The sequence below is a fragment of the Oculina patagonica genome, chromosome 9 (genome assembly GCF_052425735.1).
Source record: "Oculina patagonica isolate OP01 chromosome 9, crgOcupat, whole genome shotgun sequence".
Taxonomy (NCBI): Eukaryota; Metazoa; Cnidaria; class Anthozoa; order Scleractinia; family Oculinidae; genus Oculina; species Oculina patagonica.
This window is the reverse complement of record NC_135766.1, coordinates 1,726,204-1,753,691: the sequence shown is the minus strand read 5'-3', so window position 1 is coordinate 1,753,691 and position 27,488 is coordinate 1,726,204. Positions and strand designations below refer to the sequence as shown.

The window sequence follows — 27,488 nt, the reverse complement described above, 5'->3', positions numbered from 1 at the left end:
CAAAAGTAAATAAGCGCCCCGGGGGCTAAATCGAATCATTACGGTAAGGAATTTGTGGCTCACCAGTCATGATGTCATACGAGCCATTCAGGGTTATTTATCCCTTGCATCAGGAGCGCGGTCAAAAGCACGGTAAGCCTGGCAAAACCCGGCCTGGCCGGGCTTTCCGGCCTTTATGCCACGCTTGCCAGGAAAGCGTGGCCTGAAAAAGCGTGGCAACCATGGCCAAGGCCAGGCTTTCATGGCCTCCCTGGCCATTAAAGGCCGGCTTTCCTGGCTATGAAAGTTTTATGCCCCTTTATGCCAGACTTGCCAGGAAAGCGCGGCCCTTGAAAAGTGTGGTAAGCTCGGCCAAAGCTGGGCTTTCATGTCCCCCTTGGCCACAAAATCCTGGCTTTCCTAGTTTTAAAAGTTCCATGACCATTTTTTAATAATGGCTTTCCTAATGGGAAACCAATGGTCAGAAGCCCCACAGACAAAGTCAAAATAGTGGTCAATTGAAATATTAAAAGTCAAGGACTTAAAGTGTCACATCAAAACTGTAGTTTTAGCAAAGGATATATTTTCCAGTTTAATATTTACTAGAAAAGGTTATCTCTATTTAATATTCTCTGTGACTGAATGGGCTGTTATGCTGCATGAAATGCCAATTTAAAATGGAAAATAATTTTTTTGCTTTCTGGGAGTTCCAAGCAATTCTTGGGATTTCTATAGGAGCTAATATTTTCAAATTAAATACTCAACTCGTGTATTCAAATGAATACCAATTTTAAGCCTAATGGATTTCTGTCATTGAATTTTTGGAAATTCTAAACTCAAACACTTAAATAAAAAATGAGCATTATATAACAGCAAAAACATTGCTTACCGAGATAACAAATTTTAGACTGCGGAGTCCATTTTGCATTCTCACCAGTATCGCCTGCATCGCAAATGAAGTAAGGAATTCCACCCTTCGAATTCTCGAAAACCTTGGCGGATAAACTGACCACTCGATGTGTGTTCCATTCTCACCATTTATTACTTTGGAAACCTTGAATACTTCACAAGAATGACATTAATACAACAAACAGAAAGCTTCGATTCCTGTGACTGCACCGCCATTACCATTGAGACCGCAGTTCAACCCTCCAGCGGACTTTTGTTGAGAAACCAATCACGTTACGCAAATCATCCCATGTGACTTCCCACGTGACTATTGTCAGGCTGAATCGTTACTTTTGGCGCCCATTTCGTTTGAATTTATCTCTTGCTGTTGTCGATCGTTCGTGAGAAAATGTTTTGTATTCTAAATTGTTAAAGGAGCCAGTATATGTTATTTCGCTTACAGTATGCATAGAAAACAGGTTTTGCTTTGTAAATGGCGAATAGTGTGCTAAAACTTGTGATTTTTGGACCTGATCAAAGGCCTTGTTTATGGTGAAACGTCATGGCAGTCGAGCAGTCGTTTACAAAGTGCTTTGGTGAGTAAGAGTTCAACTTAGCTTGTATTTCTCCAATAAAACCGACTGGACTTTAATGGAACCTAAGGCTTGGCATTTACGGGAGCATAACACTTTATTTGAGCGAACTGCACTTTAGCCGTTGGATCATGTATGTTTATTGAAATTCTTTCCGCCGTGTGTGTGACGTCCGTTACACGAATTCTTGCTTATAATTTCGCTCAGGAATTGAAATAATCTCCAAACCGTTTAGGTTGCAAATTATAAGACTGTTGTAGATTGTGGATTTTTCACAGTGAATTTCCCAGGGAAATGTTATCCAACATTTCTTGTTGGCACTGCAAGCTCAGTAATAAAACTGTTCATAAAGTTCATGTGCACGTCAGTTAGTAAAATACCGAGAGGTTAATCGGGAATGCATTTAATTTTTTCTACAGGCTTAAAAGAAGAACGAGGAAATCTTCAATTCTAAACTGGACAATCTAGAGAGAACTGAACTTTATCATTCACCTCATGCATCAGAAGACAGCTAGCAGCTAAGTCTGTTTCTTCCTAATGTCTGAGTCAGAAACCATAATAGCCACAAGTTTTGAAGTGTTGAATTTATATGCCAATTCAAGGAATATATGTTAAGACATTGTTATGAATGCGCAAAGGAATTTAATGAAAGTGTAAACATCCGAAAAGTGTTGACCGAATAAAAATAAATATATGTTACAATTGAGTCAGAGAGTGTTTGCAAAAAGTTAATTTTCTGAGTTTAAAGCATGCTTATACTGCTTGGCCAGTCTGGCTAAAGCCTGGCTTTCAGGCCATATCCTGACCCCGGTTTCCCTGGTCTGGCCAGGCCGGGCTTGCCCTGTGGCCGCGGCTTCCCCGGATTTTTTATCCCTTGGCTAGCCCGGCCAAAGCCCGGCTTCTGGCCGCGCTCACCCCGGCTTTTAGGCCGGGCTTTGACCCCGGCTTTCCCCGGTCTGGCCGGGTTCCTGATGCAAGGTAAGCCTAAACAACACTTTGTTAGTCTAAATAGCACTTTGGTTAGCCTTATACTAACAGTAAAGGCAGCTTGCGGTTAGCCTTATTTATTGTGATTTAGAGTAATTCTAGTAAGGATAGCTCACATGTCTTGCTGGTTCACACTGTGTACTAACTCATTTAATTAAAACAAATGTTTGTACATTTATGACACACAAGCGTTCAGGTACCTGTTGCTAACACTCCAACTTTGTTCGTCTTCTTAAATCTTGTTTTGCTTGTCATGGGTGGAGCTGAATTTCTTTTCTGATCTGAGGGTGATGGAAAAAAAAATGAATTATCCTGGACTTCTGGTTGTACATGCACTGGAGCCCTTTCATTAAACAAATAAAGTATAATGTGTAGTTCCAGAAAATATCCATACTCCCCCCACAGAAGGGATTGGAAATTTCCTGGGAGAGAAGGGGGGGTGGTGGGGGTCTCAAAGACCAAAAATTTTACAGAGACGTATGAAATTTAACTGGAATTTTCAGAGGAGTGGGGGGTTCTTTTAAAAATCCCTTTCGTGGGGAAGGTATGGATATTTTATGGAACTACACAATGAACTCAACAGTAAACTTTACACTTATCAAACAACTATTCAGCAGATACTCAGCAAAAGTTTATCACCAGACTTTTTTAAAAAAGGTACATACATGTAAGGGAGGAGGGGGGGGGGGGGTGTCAGCTTGTGCACATAAAAAAAAAATCTATAAAATAGACTGTTGAGAATTTTTTGCTGTTTTATAATTATACATGTCCACAAAAAATGAGTATAAAAAGAAAAAGAAAAGCCAGGGGCAAATCACACCCATAACATATACAAGGTTAGCTCAACATGATTGTTTTCTTGTTCACCTTTAGTCCTGGATTATTTCAACAGTTTTGATTAAAGGATAAAAGATAAGTTGCAATGAGCTCTGGAGAGGGGAGTTCAAGCCTTAACACTAAAGATTCACACCTGTTGACGACTTCCCTTTTGCTCCTGTCGCAGTTGAGGAAATGGGAGAAACTGTCTTTCTATCTTGACCTGTTGAGATAAAAAAAATGCAATAACATATCAGAGATAAGCTGATTTCAGCTGAGTGAAAATACCCATATTTAAAAAGCAAATTGTTTCACTGGATGTGTTTGTGTAAAAAATAGGGTTCGCTTAAACTCTAATTTTCTCGAGTTAAATCGAAGTTTATCATATTACTAAATGATAGGTGAAAGTTTTGATAAAGGGGGTGCAAAATACTGAGTTGTACTGCGCTCTATAGTATAGAGAGAGCTACCTAGGGCAGTTCAAAGAGTGGGGAGGGAGGGAGGTGGCGAACAGAGCCTTAACACTAAAGATTCACACCTGTTGATGACTTCCCTTTTGCTCCAGTAGCAGTTGAAGAAGTGGGAGAAATTGACTTTCTATCTTGACCTGATGAGATAAAAAATGCAATTTAAAACCAGAGATAAGCTGATTTCAGTTGAATGAAAATACCGGTATACAGCTATTTCAATAAACGTTGTCGGGTCAAAGCGAAAACCTAAAAGGCAAGACCGTATGGCGTTTTGGGTATTCACTGCAAATTTACCTATAAGCTTCATTAAATACACAAATTTGTATTTCGCACTTGAAGAGTTCACGAGTTTGTTTTTCGTTTCAGGAAGCCTTTCTGTAGCTTTACTTTCACTGTCGCTTCGCTCTGAGCTTTTGAAAATTCTTCTTTAATTCAGTGTGGCTAAAAGCACCTTGTTTCACATGTTTGAAGAAAAAGAAAACGTGGAAACTTGCGTTTGTCATATCACTATATATTTTAGTATTCAGCACTTGCAGTTACTCTCTTCTTCTACCCATACTGCCTTTCAGTCTTGTCTTTAAGCTTTGATCCGGACAACGTTAACTGAAATAGCTGTATACCAGCAAAATGTTTCACTGGAAGTGTTTGTGCAAAAAGTAGGGTTCGCTTAAACTGCAATTTTCTCGAGTTAAATCAAAGTTTACCATGTTACTACATGTAAATGATAGGTGAAAGTTCTCCTAAAGTTTAATAGCCATCGCATCATAGGCAAAAACGTTATGATGCAAAGTTTGATATAGACAAGCTTACTCTAAATAACTTCGGAGCCACCTTAAATGCCACTACTGTAAGTGAAAGCTTTTTTATATTTATTGTCTGTGCAAAATCTGCATACTTTAAGCTATATGCAACATAACTGTTCCTGAGTGTGAAATGTGGTTGTGATAATAGGCCTAACTTAGAAAAAAATAACAGATACTCTGTTTCTGCTGAAAGGACCTTATATTATATAACTTACTAGCTAGAATACTTCTACATTTTACAAGCTGCCCAGCTGTCAGGGTAAATATGGGCACTATAAAAGTTTCCTTGCACCAAATGCAAACTAGATGTACATGTAACATCCAGTCAAACCCGTATTCAGCAGCCACCCTCTATTAAAAGGCCAGTTGTCAAAGTCCCGAAAGTATTGCTAGTATAATACTGTTATTGATCACCACCTGTATTAAGCAGCTGCATCCACCTTTCCGCCATCACATCGAGGATTTAATACATATGTTGTTGTTCAAATTTATCTTTGGTTCCAAATTTTTCAAACCAGTTTAATTTTTATTTCCCTTTGTTTCAGATTATGATAATGAATTTGAGACAATGAAAAATAAAATTAAAATAAATTTAAACCGGTTTAAAAAAATTTAAACCAAAGATAAATTTAAACCACAACACATACATAGTTTGGCCAGATAAGATTCCGAAATAGAAAGTCACAACCAGGGCTGCAAATATTTTTTTCACTTGAAAGAACATACATGTATGTCCCACTAAGACACCATCTTGGTCGGACAAAACAAAATTGTGGTTGGACATTACCAAAAACAAAAGGATGGAAAAAAACAAACACTCATTATTGTCTTGACTGATTCTGCAGTTGTCACTAAAGCTAAGTGTTAAGCTTTTGATTTTCTGGCAATAAAGTGATTTTAATTCCTGACAAACTCCTATTAAGCGACGAATCTCTTACCATTTCCCCATGGGTGGCCGCTTATCTGTTATAGGGGTTCAACGGTAAATGATATCTACACGTAGTTACACAGTATTAATTGCACAAGCACACACCTGTTAGTTGCATGGTGTTTTTGTTCATCTGTGCTTCATTGCCGTCTAAAGAGATAACAGCTTCTACCTTCACAGTCACTTCTCCATCTTGATCTTATGGGAGAGAATATAAATAATTTTAATTTTAAATATCCATACCCCCCCCCAGTGGAAGGGATTTGCCCTATGATTCCCCCCCCCCACCCCCTCTGGAAATTCCAATGTAGCTTCATACATTGCTTTAAAGTTTTGGGTCTTAATGACCCCCCTCCTCCCGGCCAGAATTTCGAATCCCTTCTGTCGGGGGGGGGGGAGTATGGATATTTTCTGGAACCACACATTATAATGGTCACTGTAAATTTTTAGGATAGCCTTACTTTTTGGCACATTTCCTGGACATTCCAAAATTAATTTGGATCCCAAAAGAGACATCTGTTAAAATCAAACAGCTACTAATTATGCAATCCACTATAGTGCGTAAAACTATAGTATTCTTACCGTTGGTGAAAATAATTAATACATTACATACCTGTCAATGAAAGATTTAAGGGGACAGCTTTACGTGGCCTTTGCACTAACTCGTGTATCATTTCCTTAAATCGCTCGCATTCTTCCCGCCAGTTGTAAATCTTTCCATACTGTTCTCTGAGGTGAATAGCACGGGCATTCCTCTCTTCTGCTTTCAGCTCAGATAAATCATGGATTCTTCTCGCCCAGTCCCCTGGCTTATCAGAATTGACTACCACAGACTTCCCACCTTTCACATCCTTTAATGCTTTAGCTATTCCACATTCACTGGACACGAGAACAGGGACACCAGCCGATATTGCTTCCAGGGCCACCAGACCAAAGCCTTCTGTGCGGGATGGCATGACTATTACATCAGCTTGACGAAACATCTTCTTCATTTTTTCATAGTCACAATAGCCACGGATGTTTAGTTGGTTCTTTGCTATTTTTGTTTGGTCAAGAAACCACTTCTGTAATTTTTTTTGTTCACCATGTGGAGAGCCAACAAAAGTCAGTTCATATTTCCTCCCAAGAGAAGCAAGCGCCTTTCCGATGATGTCATAACCCTTGAGTTCAAAATCCTCAAAACTTCCACGACCAAACATAAAGACACTAAACTCCTCTGCTGGTAGAAATTTGACCGGCCTTTGAATGACAAACTTCTCAAACATTCCAGGTGTAATAACTTCTACTCTGATGTCTGGAAGCAGTTTGCTGTATTTTCTTTGTAGTAGAGAGCCCACAGCAACAACCAGGTCGGCTGCTTCGCAAAGCTCTATTTCTCGTTCACTCTTCTCTTCGCTTTCTTCAATTGCATCTGATGTGGCGCCACTTTCCTGCTTGTGTTTTCCCAGGTCTTCGCAGAATACATGAACAAATTGAACCCACCAGCATTTTGCCCTGTCCGAAATAAAATGAGCAGCACTTCCAAACTTTCTTCCATGTCCAATGACGACATGAGGATATGGAAGATCTGATGGCGGCATTTTCAGTCCTTCCATGAGATCAACAGATCCTGGGACACGTCGAGCGGTGATCAAATTCACTCCCTGTTTGCTTGCATCTTGTCTGTCTTCTTCGCTGCTACTGCAAACATAGCAGTGGATTTTTATCTTGCCTGTCGATGCTTTAGCCAGATTCACTGCAAACTCTCTGTTGAAAGTCGACAGACCTCCCTTCGAGGATCCCCACTCGTCGCAGATAAACAACACATCGATACACTGAGAAACGTCGCGAGGAACATGTACCACGACACAACGATTTTGCCCAGTCTGCTTCGCATCATCCTGGTCGGCTGCATGGAACACTCTATCTTCTCCGGCGTCTTGCAAGCGAATTGCAGCTACGGAAGCTACCGTTCCCATTTCGCCTCCATTCCAAACACATTATATTACACTGGAATGAAATCTAGCGATGCTTTTCCGTGATCTAAACTTCGGCGCGGCGTCTGTAATGAACAACTTCTAATCCATTCCATAGCCGCTCCCACCTCTCAGGTTTCACACGTGAGTATCTTGACCAAATTTGGCGCGTCGAGTCCGGCCCCGAGATCTCCCGAGAAGTTAAGAAGAAGTGCGCTCGGAACAAGTTCGGAAAATGAACCTGCTCTACTTCACAGAACGGTCACAGCGGTCAAACGCAAAAAAAAAACCTGCAAAACTTGTCACCGCCACTTCCTATTTCGACACTATCGGTTTTTAAGCGATGACGTAGTCTTTATGTCGGAGAACGATACTCCAACCGAGAAACACTGGGAACTAGATACATGGATGGGAACTTTAAACTGCAGAAATAAATGAGACGTGAACAGAGATCAAGTTTAACACAACAAGAAATCGCCGCGAAGGACAGACAGCAAAATACTCCCAGGAAGTAAGAAAGGACTAATACAAAAATATAAACGAAAGGAAAAAACTATATTTATCCAGTTCTATAATATTCAATAAACAGGACATTTCTGCAATTGGCCTGTAAAGTCTGTAAACAACTACGAGACCGCGTTTGACGTTGGTCACTCGAGAAGTATCACGTATCGTGTGTCAGGCTTATACCAGATGTCACGCCTCAAGCTAAGATAACGCAACGTGTGTTGAAAAATCATTCAATACAAAAGTTGCATTCTTCTTTTATTACTAGTGGTAACCACAGGTTAGAAAGTGCGGGCCTCGATGCAGTTAAGAGAAGGTACTGGGAGGGAAGTGTTTCAGACAGTGTCGATAAATCACTGGACAAAAGAAAATTATTCCGAGTCAGGTCGAGTAACGCGTCACGCTTAAGTCACGGATGTTTTTAATCGTTTCCTATTGCCGCGAACCAATCAGAGTTGTTTTTTGAATTGACAGTTTTGCGAAGTGTAGTCGAGCACGCGGTGTGAATTGAGATGTGATTTTCCTCCGTCGGCAAACTCGCTTTGTTGTCAGTGTTATAAGGAATTTCTCGAGAATAACCGTTGTTGGAATCATTCGCTTTTCCGTAGTTTATCTGTGATACAATCACAGCAGATCTTCTCAAAAGCAACACCTATAAAACAACGTCTGCAAAACGTAATGTCTGCAAGACAGAAGCCTGTTGATTTTTTTGCATTCTTATCGCTCTTGAAGACAAGATTTTTCTCTTCCGGTGTTACGACAAACTGTCGTGATTGACACATTTTTTGCATTCCGATCGTTCTTAGTGGAAGAACAAAATTTTCAACTTCCGGTTTGCAGATAGCCTTTATAAACGTGGCACGCACGCGTAATACTCAATCCGCTGGTCACTGTCAAGATTAGGGTTGCGGGCCTGTCTTGGTTCCGCAATAATACATTATTTTTTGACAAATATCCTGTTAATTATTTAAGACCCCCTTGGTAATCGTCATCGCATCTGCATGAATTGCGAATCAGAGTTCCTTTCTTTTTCGCTGATATACTTGACAAGAAAATCTCAGCTGCAGGGAAGTTTAAAGGTTCTTCTATCAGGGTGGACTTGAAATGACATCAAATAGCCTTTTTCATTTTTTTTTATTTAGTTTTTTTTTTAGCTTTAATAATATCTGTTTCTGGACTGCGCCGGACGCTTAATATATTGTCTTCAATTACCACTACTACGTCAGGTCCAACGCTAAAATAACAAAATTAATTAATTTGGGCGTATTTCTTAAAGGGACTATGTCACGGGGATGTCACAGTTTTTGGTCAAAGCTGTTCTGAAATAAGTAGCAACTATCTTTGAACATCTAAAGGGATATATAACTCTAATTTGCGGATAGAAATCAAGCTACGGCTATAAATATCGATTTTTGAAGACGCGCGGAAACAATTTGAAAACGTTTGCCTAACATTTTCAAATTGTAATCTGTTTCCATCCGAAGCATCCGCAGCCAAAGATACCAGTTAACAGTTTCAGTGCTCTAATACAGCCATTACTAATGAAAATGGACCATTATTTTTAGGATATTCAAGCGACCCAAATATAAATTTTGGCGGTTCAAAAATCTGGTAAAATCCGTGACATAGTCCCTGAGCCTCTATATACACGTACACTGTTTAACAAACAAACCTTCTGGAGGTAGTTATTCTTTCCGTAAAGCGATTAACTGACATTTTTTTTCTTTTTAGATAAATATTAACAAATGTTGCATGAAACCAGTAAAATTGGACCACATCGATGAACGTAAAATATATCTTTTTCTTTTCTATAGCAGAAATTACCTTGAAAAGAAGTTAAAAGAGTTTTTGTCAAAGTCAAGTTATATGGTAATTTTCTCACATCAACTCTGATATGTGAGGTCTGTGATACGAAATGATCTATTAGAAGAATTTTAAAGGCATTTTTGGTCAAAATCGAATTTTACAATATTATGATACACTTGATGTTAAACTTTGTCATATAAAACATGGGTACACATTGCATACAGTTTAAGCAGAGGGATTTTTACTGGACTTTCAAAAGTAATTCACGTTTGTTTTGGTTTTGTATCACTACTATTAGTGATTGGTTAAAACGCCCGCGCCACTTTCTTGACAAATCAGAATTAAAACCAAAACCAATCGTGATTCGCACACACGTTTTCCCACACTTCGTGTCAGCAACATGTATTTACTTCGAGTTTTGATTGGTTCACTGGATTGTCTCAGTGTCCTTTGTGATTGACCAGAGAGATTACTGTGGTTTTGGTTTTACGACACTCAATCGAAAATCACTCCAAAGCTACAAACACCACTATCAACTGTATAACATACGCACTTTAGTTATGTAAGATATTTTTTTCATATTATATAATTATTTTGAAATCATGTGTGTGAACCTTTGCAGCTAGGGAGGAGGGGTGGGGATGACGTTCTTCCTTCCTACTAAACGTATGACACACAATTAAAAATACGAGAAAAATGAGGTCAATGACATCTGATAAGTTATGTTTTTAGATAATTTGTATAGAAAAAGTTGCATATTGAAGGAGTAAGGTTTGTTTCCCAGATGCAAAGGTCCCACTCCGACCTATAATCAAATTATTTAAGTAAAAATGCGGTCTTATTATTAAACTGGCTACACTCTTTTTTTTTTTTATAAGAATACAGTTTTTCCGACCCAGGCTGAATATTCTTATTTTTCTGCCGATTTTAGGCTGAAATATTCTTATAAACATTTTTAGAAAATATCGTTTGACATTTCCGTTTTAGCAAGTATTGGGTAATCAATTACAAGTGTTTGGTGTCCAGAATTGTTTCGTGTTATATTGTGCACATGTAACATTGCTTTTGGTTGCAGCCTGGCCGTTTTGGCTTTAAACAAAGCATTCCTCACAAAGATAAAGTGACGGAAATGTAAATACCTGATTTTGTTTCAACTAAAAACATATTTAATTGTATTGTATTTACAAATCTTCAACTCAAAACTATATTCTTTTCAAAATCTCAGCCTCAGGTTTATTCTTAAAATATTCTTAAAAATTCGCCAATTTCAGCCTCGATATTCTTATAAACTAGATTCTTATAAAAAAAAAGATTGTAATTGAATTTAAAAACTTACCATAACCCACTAACGGGGTTGAAATTATTGCTTGGTGTATAATTTTGTATCGGAATATACAAACTTATACCAAAATATCGTAGAACATTATGCCTTATAAATTATTCAACACCAAGAATCTACGTGCGGACCTGCTTCTACTTGCATCAGCGTTGCTTGTATGTGTGGGTTGTCTTAGTTTCACAGTAAAGCATCCACACTGACTGTGCGTATTACGCAGGGCACTTCTCGCATTGTATTTTCACCATTCCACCGCCATTATTTACAGAGTTTGTATCATAAGCAACCTCCAATCCATTCTTCTCCATTAAAAGATTTGTACTGCGAGTGGACGGGCCATTGAAACTGGACTGTTCTGCACAAATTGTGCTGCTTTGTAAATGAGGAATGAAGTTAATCTCCTTTGGTGGTGTACTGGTCTTTGTTGAGTTTACCTGGTCAACATCAGTATGAATACATTTGTCGTTCAGTGTGTGAGTGTATTTCTCGCTCTCAGCGCAGTTTGACGTGACCTCATCTGAATCATTCGAATCTCCATTTGTCACGCACAACACCTACATATTGAGTTCAGTCATTGAATGAGCACGGTTGCAATGTGCTGCGTTATTCAAAGTTACTTCGCAATTAACACTCGTCACCGCCGAATCTGCATTAAAAAGACCACTGTCTTCACAAGAAGCTGACTCAACCAGCTCTGTCGTCTCAAACTTGGAAATTAAACGAAATTCGTCTTGCTAATCGTGCCAGCTCGGCTACCGGGCTCACATGAAGAAGCCCTTAACGGCCATGCCCTTAGGGCGTCTTCATGTAAGCACGGTAAACAGGCTGTTTCGTTTACCAGGTCAAATTTTATTGTCTGTTCATATGGAAAATTTCAGCCCGTTTGACTGGGATAAAATTTTGCATCATTCGCGACTATCGTAGCTTTATCGACACTTGTAACTTTAATAATAAAGCTTATTCGCATATTTTTGGAAATACATACAAAGCAAAATAATGCTTCTCGGTAACTGGGCCAGCCCGGTCAACCAGACTCATAAAGAGGCCCTAAGAAAGGTATCTATTGACTTACTTGACTTATGGCCAAAGCCCTAAGTAGGCATAGGGCCCTAAAAAAGGTATCTATTAGCTAGGGGCAAAATAAAGCTCGCTTCACGCCTAGATTGGTCTCCTTTAGAATAAGACTCATTTATTTTCGACGAGCATCCCACCCTTTAACATAACATTCCCTCCGGTAAATATCGCTTCTCATATTTTGTTTTGTACCAAGTAACGGTCTTACAACCGAACGCAAGATCAGACGCGCCACAGAATTATTCTCGCTCGTCACGTGGCGAATTTAAGTAAATAAGCATTTGTGGAACTCCTAACCATATTTCCCAATATTTTGTTAATAATGACCATAAGTTACATGTTCGTATGTGTAATTCTTCGAGTAAGCTTTGAGTAATTTTCCTGCAGCGCGGAACCAAGCATGGCTTTTATGTTCAAAGCAAAAAATACAAACTAAACGGTGTAAAAGGTGAGAGAGCCAAGTCCCTATCCAAACTCTGATTGGCTTGTGTCTATGAGAGTAAAATGTCAATGTCACTCTCTCCTCCCCAGAGGCCTCTTATTTTTTCGTGCGGGCTGGGAAATGGGGAGAGGTGAAAAGTAAGCGCGCGGAGCCTGGAGAGAATGACAACCAAAGCGCGCTGGGGACATTGGGAAGGGTAAAGGAAAGGCGTCGTCCCCCACGCTCCCCCTATTTTTCGTTTTTTGTGTTGTTTTGCCTCCCCCCATCCACTGAAGGGCCCTCTGCGGAGTAGAGCCAATGCCAGGCTCAAGAAAACACAATGATACCAGACACATACCCAAGACTCTCGACCCAGAATACAGTGCAAGCGCACTACTCGTTAGGCACTACGTCCTGCAGATATAAAAGAAATGCCGGAGCAAATCCAAAGGTTTTCAGGACCTGTAGGTTAGGACCAAGGTTAAGTCTACATCCGAGCTTCAGTGGTTCATAAGGTCGGAGCTTATCCCGGTTTTCGTAGCATTCAGCGACTAGAAGCATTTCTACCTCTCACCACAGACCACAAACGCCGGCTCCGGCCAGTCCCGATTTCTGAGAACGCAGAGTGGTTAATCCCATTCAGCCAATCAGATTTGACCAGAAGTCCGTTAATCGCAGACATTATAATGGGGACCGGCCAGTGTCCGCGTTACTGGCATGTTGCTGACCAACAGGAAGGTGGGCTCTTTTTCAACTCCGCTTCGTGAAGAACAAATAAAACGCGAAACGGTAACAAATATCTCACGATATTTTTTTTTCATTTTTCCACTTTGTTTTCTCTCATGATATTTTTTCTCTCGGTTGTATTTGTCCTCACTCTTATGAAGTACAAATATCTCACGGCATTTGTACTTTACTAGACCGGTTTAGCCTGCGTAGCTGGCGGTTTTTCGGGGGGTTTAAAGCGCGCAGAAGCAAGCGAGAGGCTTGGGGAGTTCGCCGCTTGCTTGTGCGCGCTTTAAAACCCAAACAAAACCGCCAGCTACGCAGGCTAAACCGGTTTAACAGGTTGCGTATTCTTCTTGACCGCGTGAATGATAAAAAACGGCGGGAAGTTAGCATTTTGGGAAAAGAAAACGTTGAATAATAAATTTCTTGTTAGACATTTTAGTGTGTTAAGGGACGGACCATTAATTCCTTGGAGGGGAGGGGGTATGAAAAATATTCCTCTGCAAACTTTTTTTTAGTTTATGCACCTCTGCAAACACTTGTATTTTGGCGAGCACGTAGTGCCTGTCGAAATACTGCAAGACTCGTAGAAATATACAGTGATAATACTCACTAAAATGTCTAATAAGATACACGTACAACTTAGAATCTTGCATCCAAGGCCACTCTAGCAAACATATCTGTTCTATCAAAATATATTTTAATTCATGATAAATGCTCTATTTACAAACTAAATAAAGAAGGAAATATGATTTTTACGATAAAAATTGACTCGGACGGTCAAATTGAACCCCTCTTGGCCATGTGAATGGCACAGGCATTAATTTCACGCTATGTACAGTTGCCATTTGAACAGCACTAGTCATACACAGTATACACTATAGCTTAAGAAAATAATTGTCCTTGCTTTGATTATAAACTGGAAACATCTGTCTCCAGTCAGTCCAAACCTCAATATGAGGTACTTTAATGTCTTTCATTGTCTAAAAAGGCTTTTTAAGCTTTAACATTAGACTATAAAAATATATGTATAAAATTAATATAAAAATAATACATTAAAAATATTTTGCTTAAGGACAAAAGCCCTGTGTGCGATATCTAACACTTATTGTACTGCGTTCCAGTACAAACAACTGGTATTTACATAGCAGTCTCGCATCTAGTAAAAAAAAAACAGTTTGAATAAACCATCTATCGTACCCTAGAATCTAGAATTTTGCGTCAAAAAATAAACTAAATTGTGAATCTTAGACTCCACATCTATTTATAGTCAGAATGCTTCTAAATAATGACTACAGTTTACACAGTGGAACCTCAAAATAACGAGTCCCTGTTATAACAAATGCACTTTCTCAGTGCCTTGGTACTTCGTTATTTAGAGCTTTCACTGTACAGCAACAACCAATTTTTTCCAATTATAAATTCGTTCAATAAATGTCTTATTAACCTAGCCTACTCAGCATTTTCTGAAAGAACATCAGCCCTCGGTCTTCTTTGTACAAAGTCGCTGCCCTTGATCCATACTACCGTCAACTCTCGCCTTGCGGACACCCCGCTATTGTGGACACTCGCTATTACGGACAAAATCCAGATCCCGGCGAAAGAGTTTGATTGGAAATGACTCCCGCTATAACAGACTCGCTATAACGGTCAGTAAACGACGTCTCGAACGTGTCCGCTATAACAAGAGTTGACTGTATTAAAACCTAAGGCTGATAATCTCCCGGAACGGTCATCGCGATTTTTTACCAAAAGATATCTTACATCGGATCCCTGTTTGACTGCCCATAGTCTCTCTGTTTCTCAGATCGTGTAGCACGTGAAAATTAGCCACAAACAAAGCGGTTTCACCGAGTGTCCAACGATCATCTGCTAAACAAAGAGACTGTGAACAAGTTAGTCATCACTATTCAATCGCTGATTAACACTAATCCAGGATTAAAATGTAACAGAGGTTTAAATCCTGTTGTTCAAAGGAGCCAAGTTACGCATGACGCACATTGCAAATTTCATTGAGTCCAAAATGTTTGTCTGTTCATTTCTGGTTTATTTTTACCACTCTGTACTTCAGTAAATTACTTTTTTTTTATCTGGAAGTAGTTTTGTACACTGAAACAAAAAAACCGACTTCCTGTTTATGTTGACATTGGCTCCTTTACGTTTCTTGACACTACAGACTTGACTGGACAATATTCTGTAGTTTTAAATTGAAGGTAGCTTTGTACAGTTACACTGAAACAAAACCTACTTATAATATTATATTCCTTGATACTGACCTTCGAATTGCTTGTCATTTTAAATCTACTAAGTAGAAACAAAGGTACTTACAATTGAACTCTGCTCAGTTCCTTGCCCCCGGGAGCGGGATAGAGCCGGACATTAATGTTCTCCATTTTTCTCTATAACATAATTACACTGATACAATATTTTGTAAGTTTGACTCAATACTTTTCATTGTCCATATAAACTTGACCCAAATCATTTGCTAAACTACGTTGAATTTTTAGAAAGATGCCTACAGGACTTGAAAATAAACGACAAAATATTTAACAATAAATTTCAATACAAACACTGTAATACTAAATAGCTTCCGTGTTTGTTGCTAGCGGAGTAAGCCATAATTTTGTCTTGTGCCTTCTTAGCAGTAAGAGCCACGTTAATTAAATTTTACGAAGTGTCCAAGTGACAGCCGGTCAAGGTGTTTTACAATAAACTAAATGAGCGACGATCATTTAGTGTTTTGAAAACCTTGACAGGCTACGGTCATTTCATCGCAGCGTTAATTTTACGGCTTATTAGGCGTGGTGTAAACTACACTTAATGCGATAGTCACACTTACTACAACACGCCTTAACGTCTTAGTAAAATTTGGTTCACACACGTTGTAATAATACAATAATTTCGCTTTCGTTTGGTCCTGTAAATACTTAATTCATGTCGAAACCAGGTCTAACGTAGACCTCGTTTAAATAATCGGCCCTTAGTTTCTGTCACTTAAACTTGCCATGTCCTAATCAGCCAAATAATTCTCGTCTAATTCGTAGCCGTCATTAAAATCGTCACGCAACACTCACGAGAGGCGTTACGTGACAACTAAACTGGGGACTCCACAGGAAAGTAGTGATAACCATATTGTCATTAAGATTAAACTTGCAGTTGATGAGGTAAATTAACTAGCAATTTGAATTTTGACATTGTGTTAGCTGGCCGTCTGTAAAATCAAACATAATAAGCGTAAAGCGACAGTTAATTCACCTCATCAACTTCAAGTCAATCTTAAGTATTCGTACACTGCTCACCAACACTAATTCACTGAGCATGCCTCAAGAATAATCCTTATGTGACTCTCTTAACTAAGAAGGCTTGGCACCCTTGCTAAGAAGATACGTCACTGCCTCGGCTTCACCTTCCTCTTGTGCGAGCATTAATGGCGTTTCACCAGCCTTGGTTCTGGATTCAATGTCAACTCGGTGAGAGAGGATCTTCTCGATAACAGCAGTGTTACCACCATGTGAGGCCCAATGTAACAAATTCCATCCATCGTTGTGTTCTAATGATGGATTAGCGCCTTTTGCAAGCAGAAACTCCACAGCCTGTAGCTTGCCATTACCAGCAGCGTTCATCAGCGCCGTGACACCCTCGTTATTTATTGAGTCAATGCTAGGCACGTGACTAAGCATTAACTCAATAATAACAGTGTTACCACCCTGTGAGGCAAAATGTAACAAATTCCATCCATTGTTGTCTTCCAATGATGGATTAGCGCCCTTTGCCAGCAGATACTCCACAGCCTCTAGCTTGTCATAAAGAGCAGCCAACATCAGTGCTGTGACACCCTTGTTATTTATTGAGTCAATGCTAGGCACGTGACTAAGCATTAACTCAATAATAACAGTGTTACCACCCTCTGAGGCAAAATGTAACAAATTCCATCCATTGTTGTCTTCCAATGATGGATTAGCGCCCTTTGCCAGCAGATACTCCACAGCCTCTAGCTTGTCATAAAGAGCAGCTAACATCAGCGCCGTGACACCCTCGTTAGTTATTGAGTCAATGCTAGGCACGTGACTAAGCATTAACTCAATAATAACAGGGTTTCCACCCTTTGAGGCCCGATGTAACAAATTCCATCCATTGTTGTCTTCTAATGATGGATTAGCGCCCTTTGCCAGCAGATACTCCACAGCCTGTAGCTTGCCATGATCAGCAGCAACCATCAGTGCCGTGACACCCTTGTTAGTAATTAGGTCAATGCTAGGCACGTGACTAAGCACTAACTCAATAATAACAGGGTTTCCCCCCTCTGAGGCCCGATGTAACAAATTCCATCCATTGTTGTCTTCTAATGATGGATTAGCGCCCTTTGCCAGCAGATACTCCACAACCTGTAGCTTGTCATTATTAGCAGCTAACATCAGCGCCGTGACACCATGGTTACTTATTGAGTCAATGCTAGGCACGTGACTAAGCACTAACTCAATAATAACAGGGTTTCCCCCCTCTGAGGCCCGATGTAACAAATTCCATCCATCGTTGTCTTCCAATGATGGATTAGCGCCCTTTTTAAGCAGATACTCCACAGCCTGTAGCTTGTCCCTGCAAGCAGCCACCATCAGTGGCGTTGTACCATGATCATCTCTGGAGTCAACGGAAAATCCACGAGATAGCAAGGATTCAATTTTGGTAACATCACCGTCTTCTGCCGCATCGTGAAGTGAATTCCATTCATTCTTATCCTTGTCCACAAAATCGCTGCCTAAAATAATTGATTAAAATTAAAATTAAAGAGACAGACAAGTGATTTTTGTACGAGATGACGGAGATGCAATGAACGTGCCCAGCTGACGCCAAAAAAATGACTCGTGAAAACATCCAGCCGTGTTGACAACATCTCGCTGAATTACCCTTTTTACTCCAGTGAACACAAGAGTATCGAAAGAGTAGTATTTATGTTCTAAACAAAACTCTAAACCACACTACTTTATAGCGGGAGCACGTACCATTTCTATTTTTTGCTATCATCATAAAAAACTCTTTATACCAATTTAACTTTCCCCTATTTTTGATATTTTCTTAATAAATACCCTGTGAACATCAGCAAGCTTTCACCATCGAGTACTAATACAGTGTGCAGCTCTGTTTAAAGATTTGTTATTTTAAATTATTGCTATTACTCGTACGTATGCATGTCAGATAGAAAGTCTTTCAAGTTTTTTAAGTATTTTTCCACCGCACTGTAATCAGAAAAACACTGTAATATTATTGTTCCTGATAATAAGTTCACCCGATATTTTGTAATTCAAATTGCGTTTGATGACCATTATCGCCTACAGTTTTGGTTTAGCTCCAAAAGTGGGAATAGCTTCGTGTTGTGCTTATTGTAAGCAACTGTGCTTATATACTTCAATGCGTAGTGCACGAAGTTGTTCCTGGCCTTGTTTCACGGGTTGGTGCTTCACATGGGGTTAACCTCCTTGTCCAAGAAAAATTACTTTGATTATGATTATGATTATTTAAACCTCTATTACAATATCATGATCAACATATGACAAACACACACCTGTTGCTGACGCTCCTTCTTTGTTACTGTTTGTCTCTGAAGAGGTTTGTGAAGATGTATTTTTGTTTGAATCTGATGAGAATAAACAATGCATCGGTATTTAGGTCAATAATATTCCCGAAACTATGTTTGCTTGTTAGGTTTATAATTAACCTCTTCCAGGCTCTCAGTAGTTGGGGGAGAGCGAAAAACGCGGGCGAGGGAGGAAAAAATGCGTTTTTCGCATTTTTTGTCGCCGGAGGGGGACTCCTATATGAAAGGGGCAGGAATGCTCGTCGGACATTTTAAAACAAAAATCCTAAAAGAGACCAATCTGGGTGTGGCTCAAGCTTTTCTTGACCCCAAAAGGATACCTAAAAACTAAGAATAGAATTGATATTTGTATATTTTTTAATGAGACCATTATGGCTAAAAAAATTGGCGTTTTCCCCGGAACACCCTAATCGAGACCAAAAATCAGAAATTTACACCCCTAAGCCAGACAACAACAGGCATACCTGCCCCTTTCATATTTCAACTACCAAGAGCCTGGAACAGTCTAGTTTTTAATATTCCCAAAATTTTGTTAAACATAATAAGCCACAAAGAACTGAAAAAAAGCAATATTATAAATCATATATTGCATGTGTGCATGTTATATTTAAAAAGGATGCCGCTTTGGAAAAGAAATTGGCATTGAGGACAATGACAGAGGAAGAACTACACTCACTCTGGTATTAGACAAACAAGGCTTATCCAGAAATAATTTATCTCTAGAATTCCCATACAACCTTAATATTTTCCAAATTATGTCACAGTTAATATAATCACACACACATCTAATGTTTTCACGACCTACATAACTTTGACTACAAAACTTTTGCAAATTCCTCTCATTCCTTAGACAAGGGAGTCAAATTGCACAAAATTTTCCTCATTGGATAATGCAGGGACGGCGGAGCCGGGGGGGGGGGGCGGCTGGGGGGGCTTTAGCCTCCCCACTTTTTCCGAAAAAATAAAGACTTCTTAAGAGAAGTGTCTCTTAAGCCCCCCCCACTTAAAGTCACTAGTCAGCCCCCCCCCCCCCCCCACCTGGAAAACTGCTCTGCCGTCCCTGTAGTGGGATGTTAAAAGTGGTAAAAATGTCCTGACATGACTACATATACATGTACATATGCTTAAACTTAACTTTCTGTTCAGAGTAGAGGAGGTAGTCCCTGAAGGTAGTCCCCGCTAGAATTCCATCGCGCATATACAGCGGCTATATTCTAAACTCACATAGGGGGCATCATTATTACTCATTTCTTCGTAACTTGTAAACTGCACGATAAGCAGTCTGACAAAGTCCCCAGTGGGGAGTGAATAATAAGACATACAATACAATATACCTGTTGGCAACACTTGCAGTCCTTTGCTACTTGTTGCTCCTTTTTTGTCTAAAGATATGGATGGAGCTTGATCTGCAGATAAAATTATTGAAATGATAATTAAATTAACTGCATTTGGGTAGTTGAACTTGGACATGCTCTCTCTGTGTGCCAACATTTGATTTTATTTACTCAGATTGCTTTTGTGGACTGATCCAAATACATCGGATCACCATCATTATTGTCACTCATTTGCATTGACAACATAATAAAGATAAGATGTTCTAATTTTATTAATTTTATTACCGAGCTTAAAAAAAAAAAAATTCATCTTTAAATATTATTTACTACAAAACTTGATGAATTCGACATTGCTGATCCTAGCAGTATGCAGGACACGTGTCACATAATTATCAACCTAGTAAAAATGGCCCAGCTCACAACGAGTCTCTCGTAGCTCAGTTGGTTAGAGCGCCCAACCGGTATCTGGGGGGCCATGGGTTCGATTCTCCTTGGGGACTCTGAATTTTTCTTTGTCCCATGCTCGTGTCATGTAGATTAACATCTTATCTTTATTATTTATTACCGAGCTTAAAAAAAAATATTCCATCTTTTTTATTTACAACAGCAACATACTATATAAGTAAATAACTAATAAATAAATAAATAAATAAATAAATAAATAAATAAATAAATAAAGATGAACGGATGTAAAAGCACATGCTGTTGCATGTATTCTCCATGCATATTTAAGGTACCTGTGGTTAGTGATCCTTCTTTATTCCGTTCTGTTTGTTTTGTTTTTGAACTTCTATCTGGTTCTGAGGAGAATAAAGACAAAAATGCATCAGTCTGGCCATATTGTACTGGCTGCAGGCACGCTTTAACAAAGAAACAAAACTATAGTACATGAAAAGCTGACAAATGTCTCATCTGGTGAACTGGAACATTGAGTAAATTTCTTGTTAGGCAAGTAACTTCTTATGCTCACTAATGCCCAATGAGTTGCAACCTGTTGGCTGACTAAATAATTTGTGATTTTAAGACAAAAAAAGTAACTTGATGACAAGCACTTCACTGCCCTCGAGAGTTGCCTGAGTTTGACAGGGCACACTGTTATTTTAAAAAGATTTTAAATTTAGGCCCTGGAAAGTTGTACTAAGAAAGGAAAATAATTCTCATTCTCAGGGATGGCGGAGCACGAGGCCTTAAGAGGAGAGTCTTTTAAGCCCCCCACGTCAGGGCACTAGTCAGCCCCCCCCCCCCAACCTGGAAAAATGTTCCGCTGTTTTTGATTCTGCATGCATGCCAGCTACTTAGCAACCATAGTTAGCATACATTATAATGCACTACTGACATGCACATGCATGTACTCACCTGTTGATGTCTCTTGTTCATTATTCTGTTTCACTCCTGTGACAGTTAAAGAGGAGGGAGAAACTTTACTTCCATCATGAGCTGAAAAGAATGGACTCACAGATCAACAAAATAGACTTATTCACAGTATTGAGCAGGCTGCAAGTGTAGATGTACATGCATTGAAAACGTCAGCAAAAATTTATGCCCTTATTGCACACACACACCTGTAAGTGGGTCTTTGTCTTTATTCTGATTTGTTCCTCTGTCAGTTGATGGAGTGGAAGAAACTGTATGGCCACCTGGATCTGAGAAAAATTTAAAATCAATATGTAATTTTTCACATGCACGCAGACCACTGCCTTGGCCTAGAAAAAAGCTAAAAAGTTTACAGATGCCTTTCCCCCCCCCCCTCCCCTTAATGATGTGTTTATTAAAATAACTATAATTACATTTACAACTTCTGTTAACTAACAGAATACTGGTAATAAACTGCTATACTAGAATTCTGATTTCTTAAACCTCCACGGAAAACAAAACTTGATTAACGAAATCGGGAAGTTTAATATAAGGGCCTGATTACATGAGCCGGGCTGGCTCGGTTTGCCGAGATGACTTTCAGCTCGGTATTACATGAGCCCGGTTAGCCGGGCTGGCCCAGTTTGCCGCGATGACTTTCGGCCCGGTTTTAGCACGAATGATCTTGATCACCTTTTCCCGGCAATTTGGTGGTTAATTTTTTGCACTTATGTGGCTGGATGGGTTATGTTACCTCTACATCCTATTTAGAAGGAGTAGCATTGATTTTTTCGTCGGATATTGTGCTCGGAAGAGAAATTTAATGCTGGCCCACTTAGCCAGGCTGGCCCGGTGAAAATTTTCAACCCGGCTAGCCGAGATCCGGGCATCGCGATACCGGGATCTGGGCTAGCCAGGCTGGCCGGGTTGTCATGTAATCGCAAAGTTGATTTTTGCGTTTAACAGATTCGCCGAGATCTCGGCTGTAGTATTCTTAAAGGCCACAAAGGCCAGCAACTCGATCTCACAGTAGCACTGTCACATACGCACTAAGCATACAAAACACAATCCTTCGCTTGACACGTGACCACGGTTTCCCGCGCTATGAGAGTCCCGGATGTCTATACAAATGTACAACACTACATCTCCCCTTTTCTTCGCTTATGAACTCTTAGTAAAAACTCAACAAGATAATGTCAACAATGTCCCATAAGGCAAATAGGGCACTCTTATAAATGTAACATAATCAAAATACTGTCACTGCAGAAAACTTTTGTTAATGTAGCAAATAAAAGTTTCTGTCACTACAAAATGGCAACCCCCCTTAGGTGGTGACATAGTCACTGAATCTGTCCGGGGGTCAGGTAGCTCTCCCCGATCTCCTTGGTGCTATCTGTGTCTGGATTGGACTCTGATCCTCCACTGGAACAGTGCTTGCTCTAATCTCCGGGCTGGGTGTGGGTTCTTGCCCACACATCTGCTCACACGGTACTACTGCAGGAAGGCTTGGTTCAGCTGACTCTTTAGCTGGAGTCACAAATCGCTTGACATGCTGGATGTTTCGCTTGTATTCCACACCTTGAGGTGATTTTAACTGGACCTGATCCCCGTAACGTGCTGTCACCTGATATGGCTCTTTCTCGTAGTTTGGCGACAATTTGTTCTCCTTCCTCTTCTCCAGTAGCACAAGATCTCCCTCTTGTATGCATTTCTCTGCTGCTTGGTGCTTCTTGTCAACATGGTCTGCACCGATTTGCTTTTTCTCTGCATCATGATCTCTGGCTTGCTGATACCCCAGATTCTCAGGTTCCTCCAAATCAGCAACTTCTGGCAATTTAGTGGACATTTTTCTCCCATACAATAATTCTGCTGGGCTTTTGCCAGTCGTTACATGCGGAGTGGAACGATAAGCCAGTAGGAACTTGTTCAACTCTATTCTCCAGTCTCTCTTCTCGGCATGGGCAACTCTCATTGCTTTTAAAAGGGAACGATTTTGCCTCTCGACTTCCCCATTTGCTCTTGGCCATAGTGGGGTGGTCAGCCTATGCTTGATGCCCATTTCCTCCAAGTATCCTTCCATTTCTGCGGACACCAGGTTGGCTCCGTTGTCGGTTCTCAAGGTACTAGGTACCCCATATCTAGAGAACTGTTTATCTAAACACTTGATAATCACTCCAGAAGTAGTAGATTTAATTACATCTACTTCCACCCATCGGCTGAAGTAGTCCACTAGGACCAGCAAATATTCTCCCGTTGGCATGGGCCCAAGTAAGTCCAGTGCTACATCCTGCCACGGCCTCTCTGGCATCCTGGTTGTTTTCACTGGTGGCGTGATGGTCTCCTTTGTAACCAATTGACACCCATAACACTCTCGGCACTTCTGTTCCGCATCCTTATCAACACCCGGCCACCACACCTTAGACCTCAGCCTCTCCTTCATTTTGACTATCCCCTGGTGACCCTCGTGTGCAAGCTCCACAACTCTCTGTCTCAGCGCCTTGGGTATCACAATCCTCGTTCCGCGCAGAATAATTTGCCCAATGAAAGTCAGTTCGTTACGCACCATCACAAATGGCCTCGGACACTTCTCCCAGTTTCCGCTGATGAGGCAGTTACGCACTGCTTGCAGCTCTTCATCCTCTGCTGAGGCACGCTCTATCTCTTGAATTTTGACTGCTACGGGGACTGCTTGAAGGGCAACCATTCGAACATGCTCATCGTCATAACGACACTTCTCTGATGCAGGGATCATTGTCAAACGTGACAGGGCATCTGCAATATTATCTCTTGATGCAACACAACACACCTTATAATTATAAGGCTGCATTCTCAACACCCAGCGCTCGATACGTGCGGATGGTTTGGATCCTCTGGAGTAGATCACCTTCAGGGCCTCATGATCTGTAACCAAGTCAAAGGTTTGCAACCGGTACAGGTATAAGTTGAACCGCTCACATGCCCACACTAGTGCCAACGCCTCCTTTTCCGTCTGACTGTACCTCCTCTCTACACTGCTCAAACCCCTGCTGGCGTAACAAACAGCTCGACCCACACCCTTCTTTTCTTGTACTAACACTGCACCAAGGCCCACAGGACTCGCATCAGCTATCACTCGAGTGTGTGCATCTTTGTCGAAATAGGCTAGAACAGGTGCACTGGCTAACTGCTGTTTCAGTTTCTGAAACGCCTTTTCCTGCTCACTGCCCCATACAAAGGGTACTCCCTGCCTGGAAATTGCCCGTAGAGGCTCTGCGATGGTCGCAAAGTTGGGAATAAAACGTGCACTGAAGCCAACCATCCCCAGAAAGCTTCTAACCTCTGTTGGCGTGGTTGGGCGGCTGGACTCAAGCACAGCACGTACTCTCTCTTCAGTGGGACCAATTCCGTACTTCGATACCAGTAGTCCCATGAAAACCACCTTGTCCATTCGGAACTGACATTTCTCTGCATTGAGGGTGAGGTTCTTCTCCTCCAATCTCTGCATCAATCTATGAAGATTCCCGTCATGCTCCTCATCGTTCTTGCCATGTACTATCAAGTCATCGGCAATATTCTGAACTCCGCCAATATCTGATATCACTTGCGTAACTATCTGCTGGTACTTCTCGGGTGCAGAGTTTACCCCGAAGCTCAATCTCTTGTACCTGAATAGTCCATCATGTGTGGCAAATGTGGTTATGTCTCGAGAGCCCTCATCTAACTCTATCTGGTGAAATCCAAGACGGAGGTCCAATTTCGAAAACACTGTACTGCCGTTGAGATTCTCCAACACTTCATCCACAGTTGGTATAGGGATCCTTTCGCGAATAATGGCTTCATTTGCCTTTCTCATGTCCACACACAACCTGATATCCCCTGATGCCTTTGGCGCAATCACCACCGGACTAACCCACGACGTCGGCCCATCTACCCGCTCCACAATATCCTTGGCAATGAGGTCTTCTACCTTCGCAGTTACCTTCTCTCGCAGTGCAAATGGAACACGCCTTGGCTTCTGAGCTATCGGTGTCACATCTGGGTCAACATTCAATTTCAACTGGTAGTCCTTAAGTTTACCGACACCGACAAACGCCTTTGGGTACTTAGCCTGAAGGGCTAGGGCTAGGTCCTCTCTGACAACATTGCACTGCACAGATCCACCACTCGCACCCAAACCAATTCGTAGCAGACCCAGGGCCTTTGAAGTTTCATGACCCAGCAGACATCTTCCAGTCTTGGTCACCACTAAGTGTGAATTTATCTTCTTGTCACCTGCTGAGATCTCAACTTGAACCTGACTGATTACTTCTAGCTCCTTTCCACCATATGCATACAGCCGCTTGCGGCAATCTTCCATTTTCGCAGTAAGGCCTTTTGCCTTAAGTTCCTCATATTCTTTCATTCCTATGAGGTTGCTTACTGAGCCAGAGTCAATAAGCACTGTTGTTGTAATGCCACTAACAATTACTTCTACTACTGGTTCTTTAGAACTGATTACATTGCACGTTTCCTCTCTATTCTCAGTCACTGCGAATGCAAAAGCACAGTCCTCCTCACTATCAGATACCTCTTGATCACCCACAAAGTTAGTATTGTGATTTGGACGTCGCTGGTTTGTTTTACTTTTGCTTCCATAACTATCACTATTTCCCTGACAACACAAAGCAAAATGACCATACCTTCCACATTTGGCACATTTCTTTCCCTTCGCTGGGCAGTTCCAGTCCCTTGCCAGATGCCCCTCTCTTCCACAATTGTAGCACTTTTTGTTTTTCTCATCCCTTTTTCCTTGTCTCGTCTTGACTGCATTGACACTATCTTCCTCCACTTGCGGTGTCGGTGGGCTCACCGTCATGTTTGTTGCCTGTCGCCCCGCCGCTTCCCATGCACGAGCTTTATCTAGCGCCTCTTCTAGTGTAATATTCCTTTGTTCCAACAGTTTTCTCTTCAGTTCAAAATCCGTTAACTTCTCGATCAGCTGATCCCTCAAATTGTCGTTCAAACTCGTTCCAAAATTGCAGTGTCGGGCCTGTTTTCTTAGCCGAACCATAAACTGGTCAGCAGTCTCTCCATCTTGTGGTGTAAGTTGGCGAAAAACATGGCGTTCGTAGGGAATGTTCTCCTCGACTCGAAAGTAAGAGTCCAGCTTGCGAATGGCAATTTTGTAAGCATTGTCACCCTCCTCTGGGACAGGGCCAGGGTCTTGTAGATCTTCAAATACGTCCTGTACTTCCATCCCGGCGAAATGCAAGAGTTGAGATGTCTTCTTACGAACATTCTCGATGCCCTTTCCATCGGCATAATATTCAAACGCACGCTTCCATTTACGCCACCTCTCCGTGACTTGCGAAGCCGGTCCGGTTAAATCCAACGGCGGTAAGTGTTTCTCAGTCATATTTGGACCATCCTCGTCGCCAATGTAGTATTCTTAAAGGCCACAAAGGCCAGCAACTCGATCTCACAGTAGCACTGTCACATACGCACTAAGCATACAAAACACAATCCTTCGCTTGACACGTGACCACGGTTTCCCGCGCTATGAGAGTCCCGGATGTCTATACAAATGTACAACACTACATCGGCAAACCGAGCCAGCCCGGCACATGTAATCAGGCCCTAAGAGATCTGGGGTAACATTACAGAGAAACACTTTTTATATCCAAGGGAAACAAAAATTGGTTCAAGAAATCAGGAGTTTTGGGATTCTATTGTGGGGGATGGGCTGGGGGGAGGTACAGGGGGACCTGATCCTTCAGCATTTTATGCCTTTTCCTCTAAGTTCCCCCCTCAATTACGTTTTTTTCCTCTTTGCTTTTGCTGTTACAAAATATTACACCACATTGCAACATTTTTCTCAACTTTCGGGCAGTTCCTGTCACCGTGGGAATCACTTTTCTTGTCTACGCCTCTCCCGTACAAGTCTCTTCCACCCCCTGT

General features: G+C 40.9%; 2 protein-coding genes and 1 long non-coding RNA gene across 3 annotated transcripts in view; 1 reads left to right on the top strand and 2 right to left on the bottom strand.

The window, feature by feature from the left end:
* The window catches only part of LOC144665185 (uncharacterized), a 292,253-nt gene that overhangs the window by 107,394 nt on the left and 157,371 nt on the right, over positions 1 to 27,488 (bottom strand). The window contains exons 14-15 of the mRNA XM_078526363.1: positions 21,782 to 21,862; positions 21,576 to 21,656 (exon numbers count right to left, since the gene is read on the bottom strand). Coding sequence (XP_078382489.1) covers positions 21,576 to 21,656; positions 21,782 to 21,862 — 162 coding nt within the window. The remainder of the gene's footprint in view (positions 1 to 21,575; positions 21,657 to 21,781; positions 21,863 to 27,488) is intronic.
* On the top strand, positions 1,207 to 2,442 carry LOC144665887 (uncharacterized). Its single transcript, XR_013573087.1, has 2 exons — positions 1,207 to 1,463; positions 1,880 to 2,442. It is a non-coding gene; the product is annotated as an uncharacterized LOC144665887 (long non-coding RNA).
* LOC144666519 (uncharacterized) lies at positions 24,353 to 27,123 on the bottom strand. The gene is made up of 2 exons (XM_078527940.1): positions 24,457 to 27,123; positions 24,353 to 24,358 (listed from the first exon to the last, which is right to left on the bottom strand). Exons 1-2 carry the CDS (start codon positions 26,944 to 26,946, stop codon positions 24,353 to 24,355), a joined length of 2,496 nt encoding a protein of 831 aa, XP_078384066.1. The 5' UTR covers positions 26,947 to 27,123.

What these genes read in the sequence shown, in the direction of transcription:
- LOC144666519 (XM_078527940.1), bottom strand. Translation starts at nt 26,946, where the DNA reads ATGACTGAGAAACACTTACCGCCGTTGGATTTAACCGGACCGGCTTCG.